Source organism: Pararge aegeria, chromosome 15, assembly GCF_905163445.1.
Source record: "Pararge aegeria chromosome 15, ilParAegt1.1, whole genome shotgun sequence".
Taxonomy (NCBI): Eukaryota; Metazoa; Arthropoda; class Insecta; order Lepidoptera; family Nymphalidae; genus Pararge; species Pararge aegeria.
This window is the reverse complement of record NC_053194.1, coordinates 15427976-15450550: the sequence shown is the minus strand read 5'-3', so window position 1 is coordinate 15450550 and position 22575 is coordinate 15427976. Positions and strand designations below refer to the sequence as shown.

At 37.0% G+C, this 22575-nt stretch overlaps 3 protein-coding genes across 4 annotated transcripts in view; 2 read left to right on the top strand and 1 right to left on the bottom strand.

Annotated features, from left to right (window-relative positions):
- Positions 1–22575, top strand: part of LOC120629812 (axoneme-associated protein mst101(2)) — a 216721-nt gene that overhangs the window by 55442 nt on the left and 138704 nt on the right. The gene's annotated exons all lie outside the window — the stretch shown is intronic.
- LOC120629816 lies at positions 17844–19643 on the top strand. The gene is made up of 2 exons (XM_039898871.1): positions 17844–18417; positions 18962–19643. Exons 1-2 carry the CDS (start codon positions 18070–18072, stop codon positions 19538–19540), a joined length of 927 nt encoding a protein of 308 aa, XP_039754805.1. The 5' UTR covers positions 17844–18069; the 3' UTR covers positions 19541–19643.
- LOC120629814 (protein ANTAGONIST OF LIKE HETEROCHROMATIN PROTEIN 1-like) lies at positions 19650–21198 on the bottom strand. Its single transcript, XM_039898870.1, has 2 exons — positions 20730–21198; positions 19650–20565 (listed from the first exon to the last, which is right to left on the bottom strand). Exons 1-2 carry the CDS (start codon positions 21177–21179, stop codon positions 19744–19746), a joined length of 1272 nt encoding a protein of 423 aa, XP_039754804.1. The 5' UTR covers positions 21180–21198; the 3' UTR covers positions 19650–19743.

Sequence of the window (22575 nt, the reverse complement as noted above, 5' to 3'; positions counted from 1 at the left end):
CAAGTGTTTTTTTTTTCAACTACAAGTTAGCATTTGACTGCAACCTTACCTAATGGTAAGTGATGATGCAGTCTAAGATGGTAACGGGCTAACCTGTTGCGATTTGTTGACTGATACTAAATATTGGATAGAAGCAGGCGACTTATTAGACTTACAGATGTTGACTTTACAATGAATATTTTTTATTTACAATGTATAATTTTAACAATTATTCATTGTAAAGTCAACATCTCCTGAGGATGCTGGGAGGTAGGAGGCTTTGGCCGTGGCTAGTAACCACCCTACCGGCAAAGACGTGCCGCTTAGCGATTTAGTGTTACGGTGCGATGTCGCGTAGAAACCGATTTGGGGTATGACTACCATACTCCCTAACAGGTTAGCCCGCTACCGTCTTAGAGTGCATGCACTTACCACCAGGTGAGATTGCAGTCAAGGGCTTACGTGTAGTAATAAAAAAAAAGAAGCAGGCTTTACTTTGCGGAAATCCATGATATATTATGAAAATTAAGCTTAATTTGCTATACTCCGCGAAAAGCGGGAGAATCTGTATGGTTAGTGCAACTTAACAATTATTCATTGTAAAGTCAACATCTCCTGAGGATGCTCCGGTTTCGGAGCGAAACTTGCGTAGAGGGTACATTGCCGAGGATCTATTTGGTGTGGAGTATACGGATTGATTGAAGAAATTATAAATAACACCATACAGATTCACCTGTTGTTCGCGGAGTAGATCAAATTAAGCTTAATTTTCATTATATGACTGATACTAATCGATTTTATTTTTTCTTTTTTTGTTACCTTAGATATTTTTTTTTATTTCGCTAAGACCTTACTAATTAAGTGCAGGTAAGTTTAGCCCTTTACTGCAGTATCACGTGGTGATAAAATAATGATGCAATGTATGGCAGTTATATTAAACCCATACCTAGGGTTATCGGTTTGTACCCGACATCGTATCGGAACGCTAAATCGCTGTGCGATATGTCTTTGTGTGTAGCGTGGTAACTAGCCACGGCCAAACTTTCCCACCCGACCAGAACATAAAAAACTCAGAAAATATAAATTCCTACATTGCCTCGCCTTAGGAGCCGAGAATTGAATCCGGCACCTGCCACTAAAAACCACAGCGCTCTCCGCGGTGCCAGGGAGGTCGTCAAATATAGAGTTAAGAACATATAGATTCCTCATTCGGCCATTATTATATGCAGTGCATTGTGTCCACAAACAGTGAAAACGCCTCGCGCTCGTCTCCCTTTATTTTCGCGGAATGTTGCCAGCTCACAACCTTTTCCTATTTTATGGTAAACTTTAATACATTAGAGGTAAAACAATTACTGTCAACTGCTAAACGTTATGAATGACTAACCGTTTGTTCGAGAAACACTACTAAAGTGGAGTGGTTTTTGATGCTTCAATATTAGTAGTGTACACGGATTCTGTATGTTCTTAATTCTGAGGGTTTAAGAACTAAGTACTACAACAAGCCTGTTATTTACACCCTACCAATGCACCGTTTGATTTTCTGGTCTCTGTTATTTTTATCCCCTCCTTGCGTTTTATCCTCTTACGTTCATCTATCTACAAACAAAAGGGGGTAGACCTCTGCAAGCTTTTAATAAAAAAGTCATACCTATAAAATCGATTTTTACAAAAAGGTATTCTTTACAGTGAGGAAGATCTCCTTGGATCGACTACCTAAGTTGAATACGCGTTTAAAAGTAACTTTCGTGTACTGAGGGTTTCGTACATTGAAAGAAAATGTGTACTAAATGGTAAAAATAAATAAAAATCATTTTAATTTAAGCATTTTCTTAATTAAACTTAAATCATTCAATAACTGCTCCATTTTTTTACATAGCATCAGTTCCTGAAATAAGAAGTTGTGACAGACGAAAAGATGACGTTGCACCATAAGGTTTCTTTTAGTATTTTGTTACGGAACCCTAAAAAGATAATAGCCGAACAAATTAATTCGCAAGGCAACCTTCGTGAGTTTTTGTGCCATGTTTCGGTTAGCTGCACTGCTTTGTTACGTTTTGATGTAAAATCCTAAGTATTAAAGACAAAGTGATTCATAACGACCTTTTATCTGGTGGGAGGCTTCGGTTAATCGTTCCGGTACGATGTCGCGTAGAAACCAAATAGCCTTACTCCTTAAGATAAATAAATAAAATAAATATACTGCGACAATACACACATCGCCATCTAGTCCCACAGTAAGCGTAGCTTGTGTTATGGCTACTAAGATAACTGATGAATAATTTTATGAATAATTATCATACATATATAGATAAACACCCAAACGCTAAAAAAATTATGTCATCACACAAACATTGTCCAGCTGTGGGGATTGAAACCACGGCCTTGGATTCGGAAAGCAGGGTCGCTGTCCACTGCGCCAATCGGTCGTCCAAATAATATTGTAACGGGCTTACCTTTAGCCCGTAACTATTTAAGATTGCATCATTATATTATCATCACGTGAAATTGCAGTCAAGTGCTAACTCTGAGCGAAATAAAAAAGAAATTACTAAAAGGTTACCTTAATCAGAAACAAAAAAAATTGATGAGTAGGTATTTGTTAACAAATCGTTGATTTTCGACATAGATCACAAATCTCTAAATGTCAAATTTAACCAGAGATTTTAACATCGAAAAAAAATATTTCAAAATGAAAAGAAAAGCTTTATAACGTCACACTTTCTCTCCCGCCTTTATCCTTACATCATCAAGATGTCACTAGCTATAGATCGCTCTTTTTTAGATATATAGAAAGTCAAATTCAAAATTCGTTAATTTCAACTGGCCTAGTTTATAAGCACCTTTGAAACGTGAAGTCAGTCTGTTTATAGTGACTCTATCGACGGTTCGAAAGACAGATTCTACCGAGAAGAGCCATCGCGAAACTCAGCAGATTGCTCTTTTTCAACATCATTCAACAGTTACAACCTAATCAAAAATGAAAATTAGCTGGCATAGCAAGTTAACGCAAAATTCTCTAGTCCTAATAAACAAAAGTCTACTGCTAATAAAAAAGAAAAAAAAAACAAAGGAATAAAAAACAGAATTTTTTGTTACTGAATACCCAAATATATCATCCTTGTTTCAAGTAAGCGATATACTGCATATATTCATGTCAGTTAATATGTTAAGCAATCCGATTTGCTAAATTGTCAGGCAAAATTATAATTTATTGAAATGCGGACGTTGACAGACGTAGATTGATTTAATTCGGCGACGCCTAATCTGGATTAAGATCGGCAATCACGATTGTGATAGCTATCAAGACCGATTCTGTCATAAGGAGCGTTGCGTAAAAATCTATAATCATAACGTTTACAGCAGTCCGGATTTGCAAATGAATTGATATCTTATAAATTCTACCTCCTTCTACCTCCATAGAATCCTGTTTGTATTAATAAACTAATAACTCTGACTCATCTTCTCATTCCAACCTTCGATCCCGCCTTGGTAACCGTCTGGTACTCCCGTTTTATAAAACGAAGTTCTTCAGTAATACTTTCACCTTTAAGGCAATTATGCTCTGGAACAATCTGCCTGCTGAAATCCGTGGAAGTGGGAACTACTTTCCGATATTTAAGAGTCGTCTGACGGATTACTACCTCTTTTTGAGTGATGGAATTTGAAGTAGATTCTTTATATTCTTTCTTTTAAATTGTATGTATAAAATCTACTTATACATATTATGTTTGTTATATATTTATATATATTATGTATATTTTATATTTATATGTTTCTTTACATTTTGGTATTTATGTCTCAACACTCTTCGCACTATCTCGTTCTCTTGCTATCTACAAAGGTTGCCTGTAAGAGATTGCTTGCAGCAATAAGGCCGCCTTTCCATGTCTACATTGTGTAATGTATGGAGTATACATTACACAATGTACTGTTTCTTTTCCTGTATGTTATACGTGCAATAAAGTGTTTCTTCTTCTTCTTCTTCTTATTACTAACACGCTTAGTGTTTGGCCATTGATAATTTATTATCGTCTAGTTATTTTAAAGCAATAATTAGTTTCACCATTTCTTGTTTTTTTATGACCAAGAACAATAGCAATGTTATTGTTTAATCTTCATCATCAATGCAACATTGCTCGCATCGACCTCTCCTCTCTGATGATTATGATGCTTCTTCTTTTTCATTTGTAATTTGATCCATACTAATCTGGCCATCAGCCTTTGGCGTTATTAATTTATTGACGTGACAACGCCTTATAAGTCAATGGAGCCGGCTGCAGGCACGAAAAAACATGACGTATGCGGCGTTACCTCGCTCTGAGGCGTTCCATTCAAGGCTTGAAGTGCAAGCGAGAGCGCGGAAAGAGCGACAAATTGGCACAATCGGCCTCCGCGTTCGATATCTACTTGAGTGAGCGATATACAATAATACATTTACATGTTTTCGGCAAGGATGAAGTGCAGTGAAAAGTGAATGTGGTGTCAATTGTTTATAGCAACGATCATATCTATAAAACAAATAAAATTAATTTTTCTTTTGAAAAATGCAACCATTCCATCAGTATTTTCTTACGACGTTGTCACGTTCAACTATCGCCAGTAAGCCGACTTTACAGACAACCAATTTTTTCAATTTTTTTTTGAGAATATTGGTAAGGGTACAGAAATGACACATTATACATGGTGCCGCGATAACAGTTGCAGCAATATAAACATTAACGCCCAACTCTACCAATAAATGTATGGTACAAATACAAAAGTAGAACATAGTAAATGTCGATAACAAAAATAAGAGTGAAGTTAGAAAATTAAACAAAAATGTAAGTGGAGAGAATTCTGCTCTAATCAAGGGTTGCGGGATTCTGTAACGTTTATGATTAAGTATCGGTCTGTCTTTCAGATGACCATTTTTCAAGAGTAAAAAATCAAAATGCTTTAAGAACGCAGGAAAACATCGTAAGAGTTCTACATAAGTTTCGCAAAGGCGTTTGAAACACCAATCCATCCTTTTCATTCTGAGAGACCCGTCACATGTAGTGGGCTGGTAACTGTCTGATTTTTTTTTAATAAATAAATATACTACGACAATACACACATCGTCATCTAGCCCCAAAGTTAGCGTAGCTTGTGTTATGGGAACTAAGATGACTGATGAATATTTCTATGAATAATATACATATAATATATAATATACAGATAAACACCCAGATACTGAAAAACACTTGTGTTCATCACACAAACATTTTCCAGTTGTGGGAAACAAACCCACGGCCTTGATTCATAAAGCAGGGTCGCTGCCCACTGCGCCAGTCGCCCGTTATATAATGATGCACATAATAACAATGGAAGGAACCGATTGCTTCTTCTCGTTAAAACAGATATGGCAGAAAGGTACAAGTTCTAAATTCAAATAGTTCAGTATTCGTATTTATGCCATAACCCTATGGAGTCATTTTCAATCGGGATTTTTTAAAATTGACATTGATTAAGTTCAGGACTTGTTTGCGGTGTGGTGACCGCAGATGAGAAATGATAATACAATTGTCACCACCCCTCTGCCAGCTCTCCGTTACATTCCTTTAGTCACGAGGCGACTAAGGGAATGTAACGGAGAGCTGGCAGCAGCGTACTCGGTGCTTCTACTACCACCAATCACGAACCCGCCAGACCAGCGTGGTTATATATATTAAATCCTCCAGTCGGGAGAGGCCGTTAGTCCATCAGTGGAATGTAATAGGCTGTCGATGATGATGTACAGGTTTCGCTTTTCCCAAGCAAATTAAATAATAACTTTTACCCTCTTATGTTTTCTATAACAATAAGTATTGCGAAATACTTTCATGTAGTTTCATTGTAATTTTTATCTCATAAATCAGCGAAATTCAATTATTTCATAATTAATGAACTATCCCACGGAAACAATTAGATTTTGGTCTTCAAATCGCTTGTTTTGTAAACGGAACAAGAGAACAATATGGCGGACAAAAACTCTGTATTGTATTTGACGTTAGTGGTTTCTCTCAGCCACAGATAAATAAGCGTTGGACAAAACATTACTTTAGAAGGCTTTTTGTGTAGTTGTAGCGTAGTTTTTTACGTATAGGAAATAACAAATAGTATTTTTTTAATATTTGTATTTTCTCAGTGAATGTTACATAATTTAGATCTTTTAAAGTTTTTATACGACAGTTAAAATATTGTACTTTTTTTATTTCAGATTATTTGCCTTTCACCTTCAATTCTTTGGCTGATCGTGTTTTTCAAGCAAACATGCGATGCATTTCTTTAAGATTTACTCGCTATCACTTACTGCTGGATCAATTTAGCTTCTTTATTTACCTTCATGTTATTCATTGCACATTAAAGCCAAACCCTAACAGTTTTAACTCAGCTAGCTATTATTTATTTACGAGGGTTTCACACTGATTCGTTCAATGAGTAACATTTGTTATAATTTTCATAATACGAGCATATGAATAATTACTTGTATGAATATTATTATTAAAAATGATAAAATTATACATACTCCGTATAGTATCTATTTGTGATTGAATTTGTTTAAATATTCGTTGCAGTCAGAACGTCACTAGTGGTATAGAAAAGCACGTACTCGTAGCTTACGAGCTCTTACGATTATAACCTACTTTTAAGAAGTTTACTGGTATATACATATGCCTGACTTAAATTAATTAGGAGTATCTACAATGTTGATAAGATAGTAAATACCTTTGTAGATATTGGATAAATGTTTGCTAGCTTACGAAAACTCGGAAACGGTTGTACCCTCTATCAGTTGCCTTTAAGAAATTGCTTGCAGCAATAAGGCCGCCTTTTCATGCCTAAAATTTTTGTTTTTTTTGTTTATTCTCTATTTTATTTATATTTTGATTTTTATGCGCAATAAAGTATTTCTTCTTCTTCTAGTAGTTCTAGCTTCTTCTATGTATTTAGTTTTTTCATCTGTGGTGTATAGTAAAAGTATATTTATTCAATCTTCATTAATTTAATAGTACGTTCATTCATTTGTTTGTTTGTGTATGTTTATATTTGCTAGAGAGAAGAAAGAAGGCAATTGCCAATATTTACAATACAATTATCTGTTGCATAATGAAAAATCCATAAAAATCATTTCGTCTTTAGCATTTAGCGTGGCGCGCTTTCGTATAATTACTATGTTTCTTAGAAAGTATCTGGCCATTTGACGAGTAGTTAGAAAACAACACTTTACTGCTCTCCTAGATGCTAGTGACGTAACAATAGAAATAAAAGCAATTAAAAAACGTATCGATATCGCATGCATGCGCATGTGTAGTGAAAGTGAAACGTTTGATCATTAACGCTGTCTTTATCTGCTGGTTTATATACTGTATGTCGTTAAGTGTACAATGCTCATTTGTTATAGTTTGTGAATATAAATGTTTTTTTATTCTACTACAAGTTAGCCCTAGCGTGGCTAGTTACCATTCTACCTGTAAGACATGCCGTTACAGCGATTCCGCGTAGACACCGTAAAACTACCTTCCTAACAGGTTACCCTGCTACCAATTTAGAACATATGTTCACCAATAGACCATTAGTTTAACGAGAAAACTTGAGTTTACCCTACCATTTACAATATGCTAGCGCCCCGGCTTCCGACGGGTGTAAGTAGCTAAATATTTTATGGAGAATATAAACGTTGCGCCCGCGCATAATGAATCTCTGTTATTCTACAAATTATTTATTTCAATGATATGACGACGTAAAGGGCAATGTACTTAATTGTATTAAGAATTATAATGTATTCTGTTAAATAGATATTTTTTTCGTCATTCTTAGGATATAAACATATACCATTGCAGACTTTTTAATAGCCATTGTAAAATATAAAATTCCGTAGAACATTAGTTTGATCTCTATCGTAAGCGCTCATAAATAAGTTTATCTAACTATATTGTTTTCCGTACTATAATATGCATGTATACTATGAATCTTTCTCTAGAATCACTCTATCTAAGCGTACAAACGGCGAGAGCAACTTTGCTTTATCTTTATATTTCTTGTGTGCGTGTGTATGTCACTGAACTCCTCTTAAACAGCTGGACCGATTTGAATGAATTTTTTGGTATGCGTTTGCGTGCGTGTGGGTCATCTCCAAGCGGCCAATAGGCCGGTCGGGGTTACGGGCCTCGAGGCAACGCCTCCTTACCCGGGTCATATTCGCAGGGCAGCTATGCTGCCCTGGTATTTGTTGTTTTAGCCCCTGTCTAGGGGCTAGGGCCCGCCATCATTGGCTTTGGGCCTGTTGGTTTGTCGTGTCCGGGAAATGTCAGCGTCACTGTCAGCGAAGTCGTCGTCGGCGCGCGCGGGGATGTTATTAATTCCGATGGGCCTTGAGTCATCGATGTCACCATTTGTGCCTCCGCGTTGTCGCGCTGGCGGGGGTGATTGGAGGAGCTCTCGAGGTAGTGGACGCCCTGTTATAGGTCTGTCCAGCGCTGGGGCTATTCCGTGGAGGTGTTCGCACGGCCCGTAGTCTGCGTGAGCGATTGAATGCGTTTGGGTGACACCCTGGATAGTTTAGATTCACAAATCAGTCCGACAGATGGCGCTGGGGTCCGCCAGTATTATATCAAAATAGTACATTGCATATGTAGGACGGTTACTTTTCCGATTATCGTAGAACAAAAGACAATCATACTTCTGTCGTTATCAATCGCGTACAATAAACAATTGTGTACAATAATAAAATAGATTTTACAGATTACATTTATAAGCACTTCCAGTATTACGACTTGAAATCGATAGGTGTTATTACAGTGTACACTTGGTTACAACATCAAGTGTGATATGACATGCTGCGTACCAAATAATCGATTTAATTTGCATACAATGGTTGAGGTGCGTTAAAATTAACCGGTTAACTTTGATGTGACGTGCGGATTAATCTGGGTGCTTTATATCTGATTTTATTAATCTGTAAGACTGTGTCGATTATGTCTTGGCTAGCTGTAGTTCGCGTTTATTTACTGTTTTACAAATCCCCTGAGAACCGTTTATTTTCCTGGGATTAAAGTAGCCTATGTTACTCTCCGTCCTTTCCTATACTATATGCCAAAAATCAAGTTGATCGGTCGTTAAGTTGAAGGAAATATAAACAAACAGACAAACTGTCGCATTCATAATATTGGTAAATATTGCAATGTTTAATTATTATGGAAAGGAATTAGATGGTTCTCTCTTTAGCATCATCATTAGCTCAAGGTCATCTAATACACAGGCACAACAAACATTGGCTGATTGCCCTATATGTGTGGAGCCACGCGAGGCACTTGTGGCTACGGTTGGGCAAGACCTCTCTAGACCTGGTAGCAACCAGCCTGGTAGGAAATGGCGGGAAGCAGTGGTCTTTGGCGAGGACGTGATGGCAGAAGTAAGAGGCGGATCGGTTGAGAGAGGACGACGTAGACTCATCCAGTCCGCCGCAGAAGTATCGGGCGTAGATATCTGACGCACGACCGTCGTCTGCCCCTAAAGAAAGGCCTCCGGGCGATGGAAACGTGAATTCTATCTGACCCGTCGGAGATAAGTCCTCGAGTTGGAAGCGCTGTGTTCCTGGTGTACCTTCGATGGTGTTAAGGGATATTGATGTGGTCTCAGAGGAGGGACTGCCTCGGTGGGAGCCGCTAGCTGACCCAGTCACCAGGGTAAGAGTTGGAAATCCGTGGGGTTTTAGTCGGTAAGAGTCCGACATAACCACTGCTCATCCCCGTGCTGTGGTGGTATCCATGCGGATTTCCCCGCGAGAAAAAAAGGTTTTCTTTCTCAAGGGCAGAGGTATAAAATAGAGAATGGACGTTTATTACATAAAGTATGATATGACATGCGAACCATATAATCGATTTAATTTGCATACAATGCTTGGTGAGACTTGAAATCCTGTAAAAATTTGATATGACTCGCGAATTAATCTGGGTGCTTAATATCAGGTTTCATTAACCTGTCAATTATTCCTTGATTGCAATGTTAATGAATATCGGACGGTAAAGATTTAGCTCTGCAGCATACGCGGTCATATGCAGTTTACTAGCCTACTTATTTTTAATAATTAATTTAAGGGAAATGGTATATTATTTTATAACAACCTAACTAACCTACCTACTTATATTAAGGATTAATTAAACGTTAAAAAAGCTTGCTTCTGAATTGCTATAACTTCATAGCTAAATATAAATTGACAGTAAGGTGATGATAACAAAAAAAAAAAAAATACCCGGCTAACTTTGATTTAGTTCTTAAAAAAATTAAGTATTCAGTATCGCTAAGCCTTAAATGAGGGGTTTGCTGCTGTTCGCTGAGGAGATCTGTCGTCTATCTCCAACCACATTCATCAGATCTAAACGAAGTTTGGGAAACATTGAACACATATTATAACCTCTATATACAAAAATATTATTAGGGGTTAGGGAGAGGGATAGGGATTAGGGAAGTAGGGATTTTACTACTATGTGAGCCATCTGCTTGGTCCGATAGACCGGTATATTGAAATATACAATTTTCGCCGATTTGGACATGTAGCTCGTCTGTCCGTGAATAATCAACACCCGTTTATCCTTTTAAAGTCACCGGGCCAACAATACCGGCAGTTTGACCATACCATACTGGTTTATTACGCCTACAGGGCATCCAACTTTGGGTTGCTCAGATTTAAAATCTTATGAGAAAATATTCTAGATTACATAATAAGTATTCCAAAGTGAGGTTCCAACAACATATTCTATTATTATATGTATGAAGTTTTACACATCAAATAAAATGTAGGTCCTCCCGGACCATTCTATTTATTTATTAAACTTCTCCGAACGTACTGAAATTATTTTTGATGTTATACTTCTTTTGGCACGTTAGGGAAAAATGATGAGAGTAAAATATAACGATGCGCACGCACAGCATAACAAAAACTGACACCCAAGTTAGCTATAGTCAACATTTTAGCTCTAAACACATAAATCGCAGAAATAAAATAATCTCTATTATTTGTGCGTTGCATTTAATGTGCATAACAATTTGTATTTGTGATTCTATTGTCATTAGAGGGTTATGAAGGTACGCGAGTGGAGGAAACGCATCCGTTTATTGTTCCAAGTCTACTTCCTTTCCAGTAAGCACTTAACATTATATTAATACGTTTTGTTTCCTAATAAACTCAGCCATTTGGAACAAATAAAGTTTTAGTGGCAATAAAACGGACTTGGAATGTGTACGTGTACAGATCGCGCTAGTAACGCAGACCAAGCGACAAACTGCTTAAGCATGCACAAGCATATCTCCCAAAGATGACTAACAGATAATAGTAACCTAGGATAGTTAAGTAAACACTTTATTTTATTTAACTGGGAGCTTACTACCTTCGCTTTAAGCAGTATTACCTTTCCTTACACAAAGGTTGCCTGGCAGAGATCGCTATTAAGCGATAAGGCCGGCTCTTGTATTCTACTTCTTTCTTTTTGTTTCTGTTTTTATTATATTTTTGTAGATGTGTTTACTAGTTGTGGTATACAATAAAGAGTTAAATAAATAAATAGATACCTTATGGATTTGTCATATCAACCCATTACTGGCCCACTACGGGGCATGGGTCTTCTCCCACAATGAGAAAGGGTTAAGGCCACTACCACGCTGGCCTAATGAGGTTTGGTTTACTGGTGCTCCTTCAAAAAAAAATAACAAAAAAAATGAAGGTATAGTGGTTTGGACTATACCTACAATTTTTTTTTGAAGGAACATAAAATAGCTTGTTCACAATACGTAGTAAAGAAAAATAACAAATATTTTATTTCTAATCAGTGTGACTAGCCACTTAAAGGTGTGCACAGTATTTACTACAAATTGACCGATATTACAACTATAATAAAAATACAAAAAGTTAAACAAAACTACTAATATTACAATAAGAAAAACTAAAAATTACAATCCAAAAGTGCAGTCTGGATTGCTTGACAAAGCAGAAATAATAGCACGTTTAATATAGTATATTTGTGCTTTATAGATTACGATTCTAAAACAATATTAATATAGAGCTGCTTTATACTATAACAAGAGGTTAAAAGTTATGACAAAGTGAAACCGAAATTAAGTTCGGACAAAGTTTGATGTCTTACGCGTTTTAATTATTATAACCATTCTCAGGCTATTATATATGTTGCACTGCTAGACACAGGCGATCTAGAAGAAGATTGTATTTTATAATGCTGATAAAACAGAGATAGTAACACAAAACCGTGACATAATAGCTCTATAGTAGCTCTATATACACTTAAGTAGTGCCGGAGAGACCGCCATCAAAAAAATTAAAGGCTTTTTAGGTTCTTTAGTGTATACAATAAATTAACGTAAATATAAATAAATAAATAAATATATTACGACAATACACATATCGTCATCTAGCCCCAAAGTAAGCGTAGATTTAAGAAATTAAATCTATTACTTTAACGATGAAAACATCTATACTTATAATAAAACTTTAACCGGAAGATTTCTGTACATTTAATATATTTTGAAAATTTTGACCGTGGGATGCTTTATAATCGATACTGAGTCCAAAACAGATTTTTATTTAATTTTTGTCTGTCTGCCTGTCTGTCCGGGTATCACGCGAGAACTACTGAATGGATTTAAACAAAATTTGGTATAGTGGTAGCTGATATTCCCGGTCAACATATAGGATACCTTTTATCACGATAAACAGTAAGTTTCCTCCGGGAAACGGGATGAAAAAATTTAACAATTTTAATTCATAACTCCGTTCAATTTGAACCGATTTTAATAATTATTTTTTTATTTTCAAGTGTACATTATATGTATTGTCTTATTTTAAAGATCTGATAAATATTGTCGGTGATAAAGGACTCTTCACAAATAACAGCAAGTAGCAAGGCATATGGGACAACGATCGAATACATGCGTACCATACTACATAATTTTATAACTGCGAAAGTTTGTGAGGGTGGATGTATGGATTTCTGTATTTATGTATCAATTAAAATAATAACAACTTACTAACTCAGTATACCACGTGAAATAGCCACGGTGATTATGATGTTAGCATAACATCTATTCTAGCTTCTCGATATCTTATACGCGGACGAAGTCTCGATGGTCCTCTAGACTTGAATAAACGTGTTCTCCGTATTGTTCTCAAGGGCTTGTGAAGTCTATTAATCCACACTTTGCCAGCGTGCTACGGCCTAAACCCTTCTCGTTCTGAGAGGAGACCCGCGTCCTAAAGCATGCCGGGTAATGAATTGATGGTGATGACGATCATCATCATAAACTCATTATGATGATAGCTATGATAATAATACCATATCATAAATAATAAACAATCATTAATATATTTTATTTATATATTTGTATAATTTTAAATATTATTTATTGCACCACCTACCTCTTTTCTATGTTTTTTCCTTTTACGCCACTGGTTGCCTGGAAGAAATCGCTATGTAGCGATAAGGCCACAAAATTGGACTCTCTTGATATGGATTTACATCTCGGTAACTACTTTTTTCTTTGGTGTACAATAAAAGTGTATTCATTCATTCATTCATTACAAGAATATCTGAGTTCTAAACACGCTCCGGCTGAGAAGAAGCCGTTTTCTTCGTTTATCGAAAGGAATGTAATGTCTAAATGAAGTCTGGCTCTATTTGCCTGATATCGTGACTTTGTGCGGATTGTTCTAGTATTCGGTGAAAGTGCGTTGCTTTTATTCGAGCAACGGTTGGAAAATAATACGATATCTCGATGCGGTCTAACGTCGACAAGTGGACGCTCTATCGTTGATACGATTGTCTTATATTTCTTTCTTTCTTTGGTTTTTACCAGCATTAATATACTATGTAACTATCGTAGTCACCAGTAAATTTTACTACGTATTTAAGAATTGAAAGTATCTTGAGTTAAGTTTAATTATACTGTTTTATAGGCTGCTAAACTCACGTGCATTTTCGTCGGACTAGTTTCGAACCCATTCGGGGCATCACGGATTGTAGTTAAAACTCGTAAAGATATGAATATAATGCAAAAACAAACTGCAAAGATTGCTTCAAGTTTTTACACTATCGTATGAAGTTACTTACGAATTTTTAAAACATCTTTTATAATTCGCAACCTCAATATTTATACTGGCTGATGCGACTTCGTTTGATAAAAACGTGTTATGGTCAAAGATAAAGTCAAAAATATCTTTATTGAAGTAGGCCCCATAGGTGGCACTTTTGATGCGTACATAAGAATTACACGGTAGTGAGATGATGGCGATTACCACATTCGTAAACTTAAAACTAAAGCTACGAGGGTTCCAAACGCGTCCTGGTCTAAGAAGAAGCCCACAACAAATTTAGCCGGCCTTGTTATGAAAAATATATCGCTTTATGTTATGCTTACCATATTAGTTTATTAACAAATAGTCTAAACCTCAAATTATTATATCTTGGCACCTCCCACAAAAATGCAAACCTCTGAGCCAAAAGGATCATCAACGTTTTGCAAATCGCATACACGTACAGTGCGATTCAAACGTAAATGCGCCCCTGAAGTTTGCGCACGACGTGCCGTTGGGCACCACACACATTTTGGGTGTCCGGTGTAGCGGGGAATGTAACAGCGCACGTCTGCTAACTTCACGCAGACGCATTTAAGTTTTAATCGTACTGTACTAGGTAATCATCGCGAAAAAGAGTTTCTCAATTGGACGCCAATTTCAGTCTCCTACGTGACCCTTTTGAATTCCGTTCGCAAAAAAATTACACAATAGAATGAATTTCGCAAGAACCGGTCAACAGTAATAACGAAGCTGTTTAATTAGCTGCATATTTTAAGACGGAACACGTGGGAGCGGTGAATATAATAAGTCATTAACCTTTGGGTTATGTGCCGCGGACTTGATATAGACCTGGAAGCGGTAGCGTTTTCTGGACTTGACTATAATCTCACCTGGTTGTAAGTCATGATGCAGTACCGGAAGGCTCATTCACACGTCTTTATCGATAGGTTTGTCTAGCCACGACCAAAGCCTCTGCCCTCTGCTGCTGTTATAAAATGAAGAATATCTCTAGTACGAGCTATAAAAAACCTAAGGATAGGCATTGTCACAGTTATAAAAAGTCTCTCAAGTATTTATAACTCATACTGAATATTTTATTTAATTTTATAATATCTGCATACCCTGTCCATACCCTCTATGCACGCCACTGCATACCAGACCACAGATTTTTAAATTATAAATTGCCACTGCAAAACGCGGTTGCAGAAACTGACCGAGGGATATTTGCTTGAGCATATTTTTGATATTTTTTATGAATGTACTTATAAATAAATTTATAGTTATGACCGAACCTTTATAAAGTTGCTAGGTAGCTATTGCAGGAGTAGTTCCGAGAACAGTTGTGGGATTTATTGCGAGAGTACGATTTATGTTTTATAGATATTACCAACGAAACGCTTTAGATAGCCACCATACTATTGACCAAGACTCGCAGATTTTCTTTGACGCGAAAAAATTAATTCTGGTTGAACCATTGTAGAATATAAAATCAGACGATCCTTAAATTTCTATTTTTTAATGGGCATTCTAAATGCTTCTTAAGAAAGTTTTTGCAAATTTTTGTAATTTAATTCAGCATAGTTGTTAAAAAAAATACGTATTATTCGAGATACTAAAATCAGAGGAAAATGTCAAGGTTTTTTATATTTCTTAAGAAACTAACTTTTAGGTTTCTACCAACCGCTTAGTGCTCATGTAATCGCTTCCGCCGGTGAATACATCCAGACTCTACGTTAAACTTTTGTTTGATTTTAAACTCAGCTGTGATGACATCAAACATACTTGTTAAGTTACAGGAAATGCATTGGCCAATAACCTCAATAGCTTAACCTACGTTTTATGCAAATTTTAAAGGAACGTCTATTTGGACAGTGGTCGCAAACATTTAAGTAATGGATGGTTATTCTTCGGAGACTTTTGCTGTAAAAACTTCTGCTTCATCTGTTCCTGGACCTGTCTCCGTACTTGGTTGGCCGGAGTCCTCGGGCATCCGGAAAGCCGATGATACGGCTCCCCGCTGGATAACTCCAGCCAGCCGAGCTCACTAAAGAAGTTTAGCTTGCCGCCCAGGTTGCCAAATTCAATTCGCCAGGTGGTGAAGCTGTGGAGGCAAGATTTGCTGCGCGTTGTTCGGTTAATCCTTTGCGTCGGAGCATCACTGGATTGCCGGAGAGTGGCAGGGTCAAATACCAAGTTCTGAAAAGTTGATACGCATTTTAAATTTATAAATTTTACTTTCTGTTGCCTGCGACTTCGTTAAATCATGGTTTTTTACAAATTCCGTGTTAACAATTTATTTTCCTGGGATAAAAGTAGACATGTTACTCTCCGTCCTTTCAACTAACTCTACGTCAAAATTCAATTCACAACAGAACAGAACAAACAAACAGACACTTTCGCATTTATAATACTAGTATCAGCGATTAGTATGAATGACGGTTCTCTAGCTTAAACAACAGTCGTGCGAGAGGTTTAACATAATCAAAAACCCGAGTAAAAGTGCTCTGACTATTGTATGAAAATGTATTTTTGTTTCACTACTATTTACTTGACTGCAATCTCACCTGGTGGTAAGTGGTTATGCGTTCTAAGATATTAACGGGCTATCCTGTTTGGGAGTATGGTAGTCATCATCTTATCGGTTTCTACGCGATACTTTATTATATTCAGCCGAAATATTTTGATTATTTTGATTTTGATGTTTTTTTAGTTATTACATAAATGAATTTGTTTAAATTAAGATTTGCATGTCATATATTATGACTAAACATGTATACCTACAATGTTTTATGCAAATAAACGAATTTGAATTTGATATTTGAATATTGAATTTTGAATTTGAATTTGACATCGCACCGGAACACTCCATCGCTTAGCGGTACGTCTTTGTCAGTAGGTTAGTAACTAGCCACGGCCAAAGCCTCCCACCAGACCAGACCGGAGAAAATTCAGAAATTACAAATTCCCAAATTTCCTCTGCCAGGCATCGAACCCGGGACCTCCTACTTAGATTCATAGCGCTCACCGTTGCGCCAGGGAGGTCGTCAAAATGTATTGTGTTATACAATAAAATGACTTGAACCAATCGCGATAAGCCATAAAAGATAAAGTTCATTCACCAGTAATCACGGTGCTTTCTAAAGAATCCGGCGGAACTAAGCGACGATTCCACCGGAGCGGCGGCGGTGCCCAGATGCCTACTGTAGCCAATCATACGTGTGAGATGTGACATTAATTCGTGTTTCCGTTAAGCGACGCGTGCTGGCCCTTACCACGAGCTTGAAGTTAATATGAGCTTCGTTCCGTAACTTTGTTGTGGTCAAGCTTTTTGTGACAGACCTCGTCCGGGGAAGTATTAACGCTGTACTTATTTCTGCCGCAAAGCAGCACTGCAATCCTGTTTTCCAGTTTGAAGGACATAGTTGCCGGTTTAGTTACATGCACATGAGGTTTAACACCTTCGCCTCAGGTTGGAAGGACACAACACGATACACGATACACGATGCGCGTTGCACGCCATACAAGGTATTACTAGTCTAAAAAACAGAAATAAGAAGGAAAGACACTTAGGGAAATACTGCGAATTATTAGGCCTTATTAATAAACGTAGCATAATGTCGGATTTTTTGGAGACTTCTTAAGAATCGATTTTCATATATAAGACGTTCGGTATGAGAAAAATGTCACGTTACGTTTTCGCTTTGCGACTTTGCATGCCCGGTAAGCCAAGTGAATCCCCTCAGATCTCGGAAAAGTAAGTGGTGAGTTATGCCGCATTTTCATTAGGGGACATTTGTAGCGCGACTCTGTCGCTCGACACGAAATTCACGTGTCTCGCGCGATGTCGCCCGACGTCGTCCGACGTCGCTTGGGACATTTACGGGTCGCGCAACTTGTCGCTAGTCGATGGTCTGCGAGCGTCGACGCGCGCGACTTTCGTGTCCCTCGACAGTCGCCGGACAGGCTTTGAGTGGTGAAAACGTGTGTCGCTTTGTGTTGCGAAAATGGCAGTAGTGTGGTCCAACGAGAATATATTGACCCTGATCGAGATGTATCAAAATTCGCAATTATTGTGGGACACTTCACATCGTGATTATAAAAACAAAATTAAAAAAAATGATGCATGGGAATCTATCGCGACTACATTAGATATACCTAGAAAAGACGTCGAGGGAAAAATGCATAACTTAAGGTCTCAGTTTCTCAGGGAGAGAAAAAAAATTGCAAGCTCAAAATCCACTGGAAGTGGAAGTGGGGATGTTCACAAAAGTACCTGGTTTGCGTATGATTCGCTGCTTTTCCTAGTAAAAGGGTCGACAAGTTCAGGCAGTATGGACACTATGAATACTCAGGTAAGCTCCCGTTAATATTGTTTCTATTTTTTTTATTTTGTACCAGTTTACAAATCATTTTTTTTTGTGCATCACTGGATATTGAACTATAGTGTTATATATTTTTGGAATCTACTCATCATTTTCTAGTTGATGATAGTATACTTAATCTCATTTTCGAAAAATTTTTTCAACTTCAGTCTTTAATGCGGGACCATAGTCACCCCATCAATTTTTTTTTAATTTTACTAGCCTATGTAATAAGCTAAGGATTCTAACAATACCTCATTCATAAAAACCGTTCAGGCGTATAGAAGTTATGGTGGAATATAGGAACTCACATACATACATACATACTTGAACCCTGAAAACAATATACTCCTTTTTTCAAGCAGTCGTATAAAAATACAGCTTATATTCTATAGATAATCTTCCTTTGGTAATAAATGCACAATTAAAATCTCTGTAGTTTTTTATACAATTTATTTTTATTTCTTGTCTTTTGTTCTTCGCCTGCGAAACTGTGATTTAATGTTTGTTTTACACTGATTTTTTCCTTTTATAGTCATCCGAAAGTTCGGTGGCACTCGAAGAAATACCAGTGGCATCGCAAGTATTAACGCAACCACCAGAGGCATCAACGTCGCCGCCATTACCAACTCAACCAATACCGGTGCCGCTTCCAAATACTCAAAATAAAAGGAAAAAAGATGATCTGAGTGAGGTATATGAAATAATGAAGAGCGCAAAAGCCAGGATGGATCAACCAAAAGACGAATTTCAAGTTTACGCCGACTATGTAGCTTCTGAGTTAAGAAATATAAAGAATGAACATGCTGTGCTACAGGCGAAGTACTTTATTAATAATATCTTATTAGAGGCTAGGATGGGAAAATACAACTATGCAGAATACCAAACGGGAAGTAATTCAAGCCATACTCAAAGTTATGGATACCGTTCTGCTCCTCAACAGTCATCCTATTCGACAAATTCTGTTAATGATGATATAGTAACTGCTAATGCTTCTCATGTTAATAATGATAATGAAGCACCAACTGCACCAACTTTCACAGAATTACGACAAATTGAGAATATTGAAGAACTAGTTTCCCACTTTGAATCAGAAACGCAGAACAAAGAATAATTATAATACTTATAATAATACTAATAACGTTGATTTTCTGTCACTTAAACATAGATTTTTAAAAAATAATAGTTAATAAATACTTAAAAATAATGAAAACTTATTAGTTAGTAGTTTTTTTTATATGATGCTAAGTTTATTATCATTTATTCCTTGGTCTTTAGCCCAAAGCTATAAAAAACATCATTCAAATTTCTTGCAGCCTATGATTGAATAGTTTGCCATGGGACACTTCCTTGAGCACTGCAGAAATATTCAGCAAAGAGGTTTCTTATTGTCTGAGCGGATTGAGGAGGAGGTCTGCCTTGCCTACTTAAGTTCCTCATATTATTATTTGTCAACTCCCTTCGCCACGAACCTTCCACAACATTATGACCAGCGTCTTCTAAATCAAATGTGGTATTTGGTGTATACCTCGCGGTTGAAGTTGTATTACGTCTCAGGAAATTATGTAGGTACACGCAAGCCATTACAACTAATTCAGCATTTACTGGACGTAATGGGATAGCTTTACGAAATACGCGAAACACTACAGACATAATGCCAAAAACATTTTCAACAATTCTTCTTGCTCTTGACAGCCTGTAGTTGAAAATCCGCTTTAAGCTTCCCTTTTCATGAATGCCGGGGTAGGGCCTCATCATGTTTTCAGAAAGTGCAAATGCACTATCTCCCACTAGAACGTATGGTATTTTCGGACCACCTTGGACCAGTGGCTCAGGATCTGGTAAATTCAGTTGCTCTTCATTAAGTGCTTTATAAAATGTAGTCTCCTGGAATACTCCACTGTCAGACGACTTCCCTTTTGCACCACAATTAACATATACAAAGTTATACTCAGCATCCACAATTGCTAAGAGAACTAAGCTAAAATTCTCTTTGTAATTATAATAATCACTGCCAGAATTGGGTGGCGCTTCTAGTAACACATGCTTTCCATCTATCGCTCCGATGCAGTGAGGAAAATTCCATAATATTTCAAAATTACGAGATTTCTCTTTCCATTCATTTACATCGGTTGGCGTCTGAAATACAAGAATAATATTAATAAATTAACATACAATATTAAGTATCAATATAAAATTTAAAATACCAATATAGTTTACCGTAACCCTTACTTACGGTAAACGTTTATGGTATTATTACTGTAAGTAAGGGTACATGAGATTAAATAATATTAAATACTTACTTTAACAAAAGAATTTAATGCCTTTATCAATTCTTTGCAAACTTCTGGTATAGTATGACAAATTACTGATTTTGACACTCTAAAAGTATAGGACAATGAACCATAACTATCGCCAGTTGCCAAGTATCTCAATGTTATAGCGAGTCTGATGTGAGGGTCGATAGATTTCCGAAACTTTGTATCTTGCTTGACTACGGCCGGCCCAACCATATTTAAAAGTATCTCAAAATCGGTTCTAGACATTCTAGTAAAATTTTCGAAAGATCCATCGCGCATTCGAAGACTGGTTATTAAACTTGAACTTTCCCTTTGGAGCAAATATTCCCGGACCCACCACCTCTTTTTTTTACGTTTTGCTAATGTCTTCCGAATAATTATGTAAGCTGCACTGAACAACACTACTTCCTCGGGCGACATACTGATCACGACTGGCCAATGTGAACGAGTCATATGTCGCGGGACATTGTCCCACAACTTTTGCAGAGACAACTACGTGAATGTCGAGCGACAAGTATCTGCGACATGTCGCCTAGTGAAAATGCGCCTTTAAATACTCTGTCTCCGCAGACAGTTGAAGAGAATAAATTACTAACTTAACTAGATGCAGTCGTAAAATTCCGGTCTTATCGTGGAAGAGCTATCTCATACAGACAACCTATAAGGCTGGACAGGTAGTAAAAAGAACCACCATATTTTAGACCTATCTAGTGGTACAGTTAATATCTTAAAGGAGTATTCCTTTTAATGCCACAACTATGCCATTTCAATTCTGACAGCACAAGTAAATGATATATTACGAAAATTTTAGCCGTGAAAAGCAGGAGAATCTTTATGGTGTAATTTATATTTCCTCCCATCTTTATACTCCACACCAAACAGATCTTTTGCAATGTACCCTATACGCACGTTTCGCTCCGACATCGGAGCATCCTTCATTTGAGGATTCCGCAAAGTAACGCCTGCTTCTATCCTAAACAAGTAAATGAATTTAAAATAAATTCGATACTATTCCCAGCCCCGTACTGGTAAGCGCAGCGTTGGTCGACCCCCAACGAGGTGGACAGACGACATTAAGCGCGTCGCAGGTAGCCGTTGGATCCAAGCGGCTCAGAATCGTGGAACTTGGAACTCCCTACAAAAGACCTATGTCCAGCAGTGGACGTCTACCGGTTGATCTGATGATGATACTATTCCCACTTTTAAGGTCCAGAACCAGTAAATTCCTTATTTTTTATTTGCAAACTAAACATTATCTGTTGTAAGAAATCCAAAGTTGTATAGAAAATAATGAATTCAAAATTTTCCAATATGCAGCTGTTTCTTTAAGAATTTTCCAGATTTCTATCCTACACTTAGGCGAATAAAACAATAAAAAAGTGCATTGAAAGTTTTATTATCAGAATCTAGTTATCACATTATCGGACCACCAAGTTTCACTGAACATTAAAATTTCATATTTTTTTACAATTGAATCAATTAAATCACCGGAATGAGCCCACAGATTTTGACAATTGAAAGTGTACACTGCCAAACCTTATAGCTAACTTCAGGGAGCCGGTTATTTATGACAGCACATCGTTAAAAGTGAACTAACGGGCGATGTATTCCCCTCTCACTCGGTTTCGCAACTACCTTCATCCTTTTAAAAACGTGTAACCATGGTCGCGCGCATTTTGTTACATCCTATTATTCCCCTCCCATGATTTTTTTCTAACGCCGTTAAAGAAGTGTAACTTCAAAAATCAAGTCAGTCCAGCTATTTCGTTTATGTAGCACATAAAATATTAAAATCCGCTACGTTTAAGTTTACCGCAAGCATGACACGGAGCAATAATTAAATAAATAA

Coding starts and splice junctions, on each gene's coding strand:
- LOC120629816 (XM_039898871.1), top strand. CDS start 18,070: ATGGCAGTAGTGTGGTCCAACGAGAATATATTGACCCTGATCGAGATG. Junction 18,418..18,961: donor TGGACACTATGAATACTCAG/GTAAGCTCCCGT, acceptor TTCCTTTTATAG/TCATCCGAAAGTTCGGTGGC.
- LOC120629814 (XM_039898870.1), bottom strand. CDS start 21,179: ATGACTCGTTCACATTGGCCAGTCGTGATCAGTATGTCGCCCGAGGAA. Junction 20,566..20,729: donor CATTAAATTCTTTTGTTAAA/GTAAGTATTTAA, acceptor CTTGTATTTCAG/ACGCCAACCGATGTAAATGA.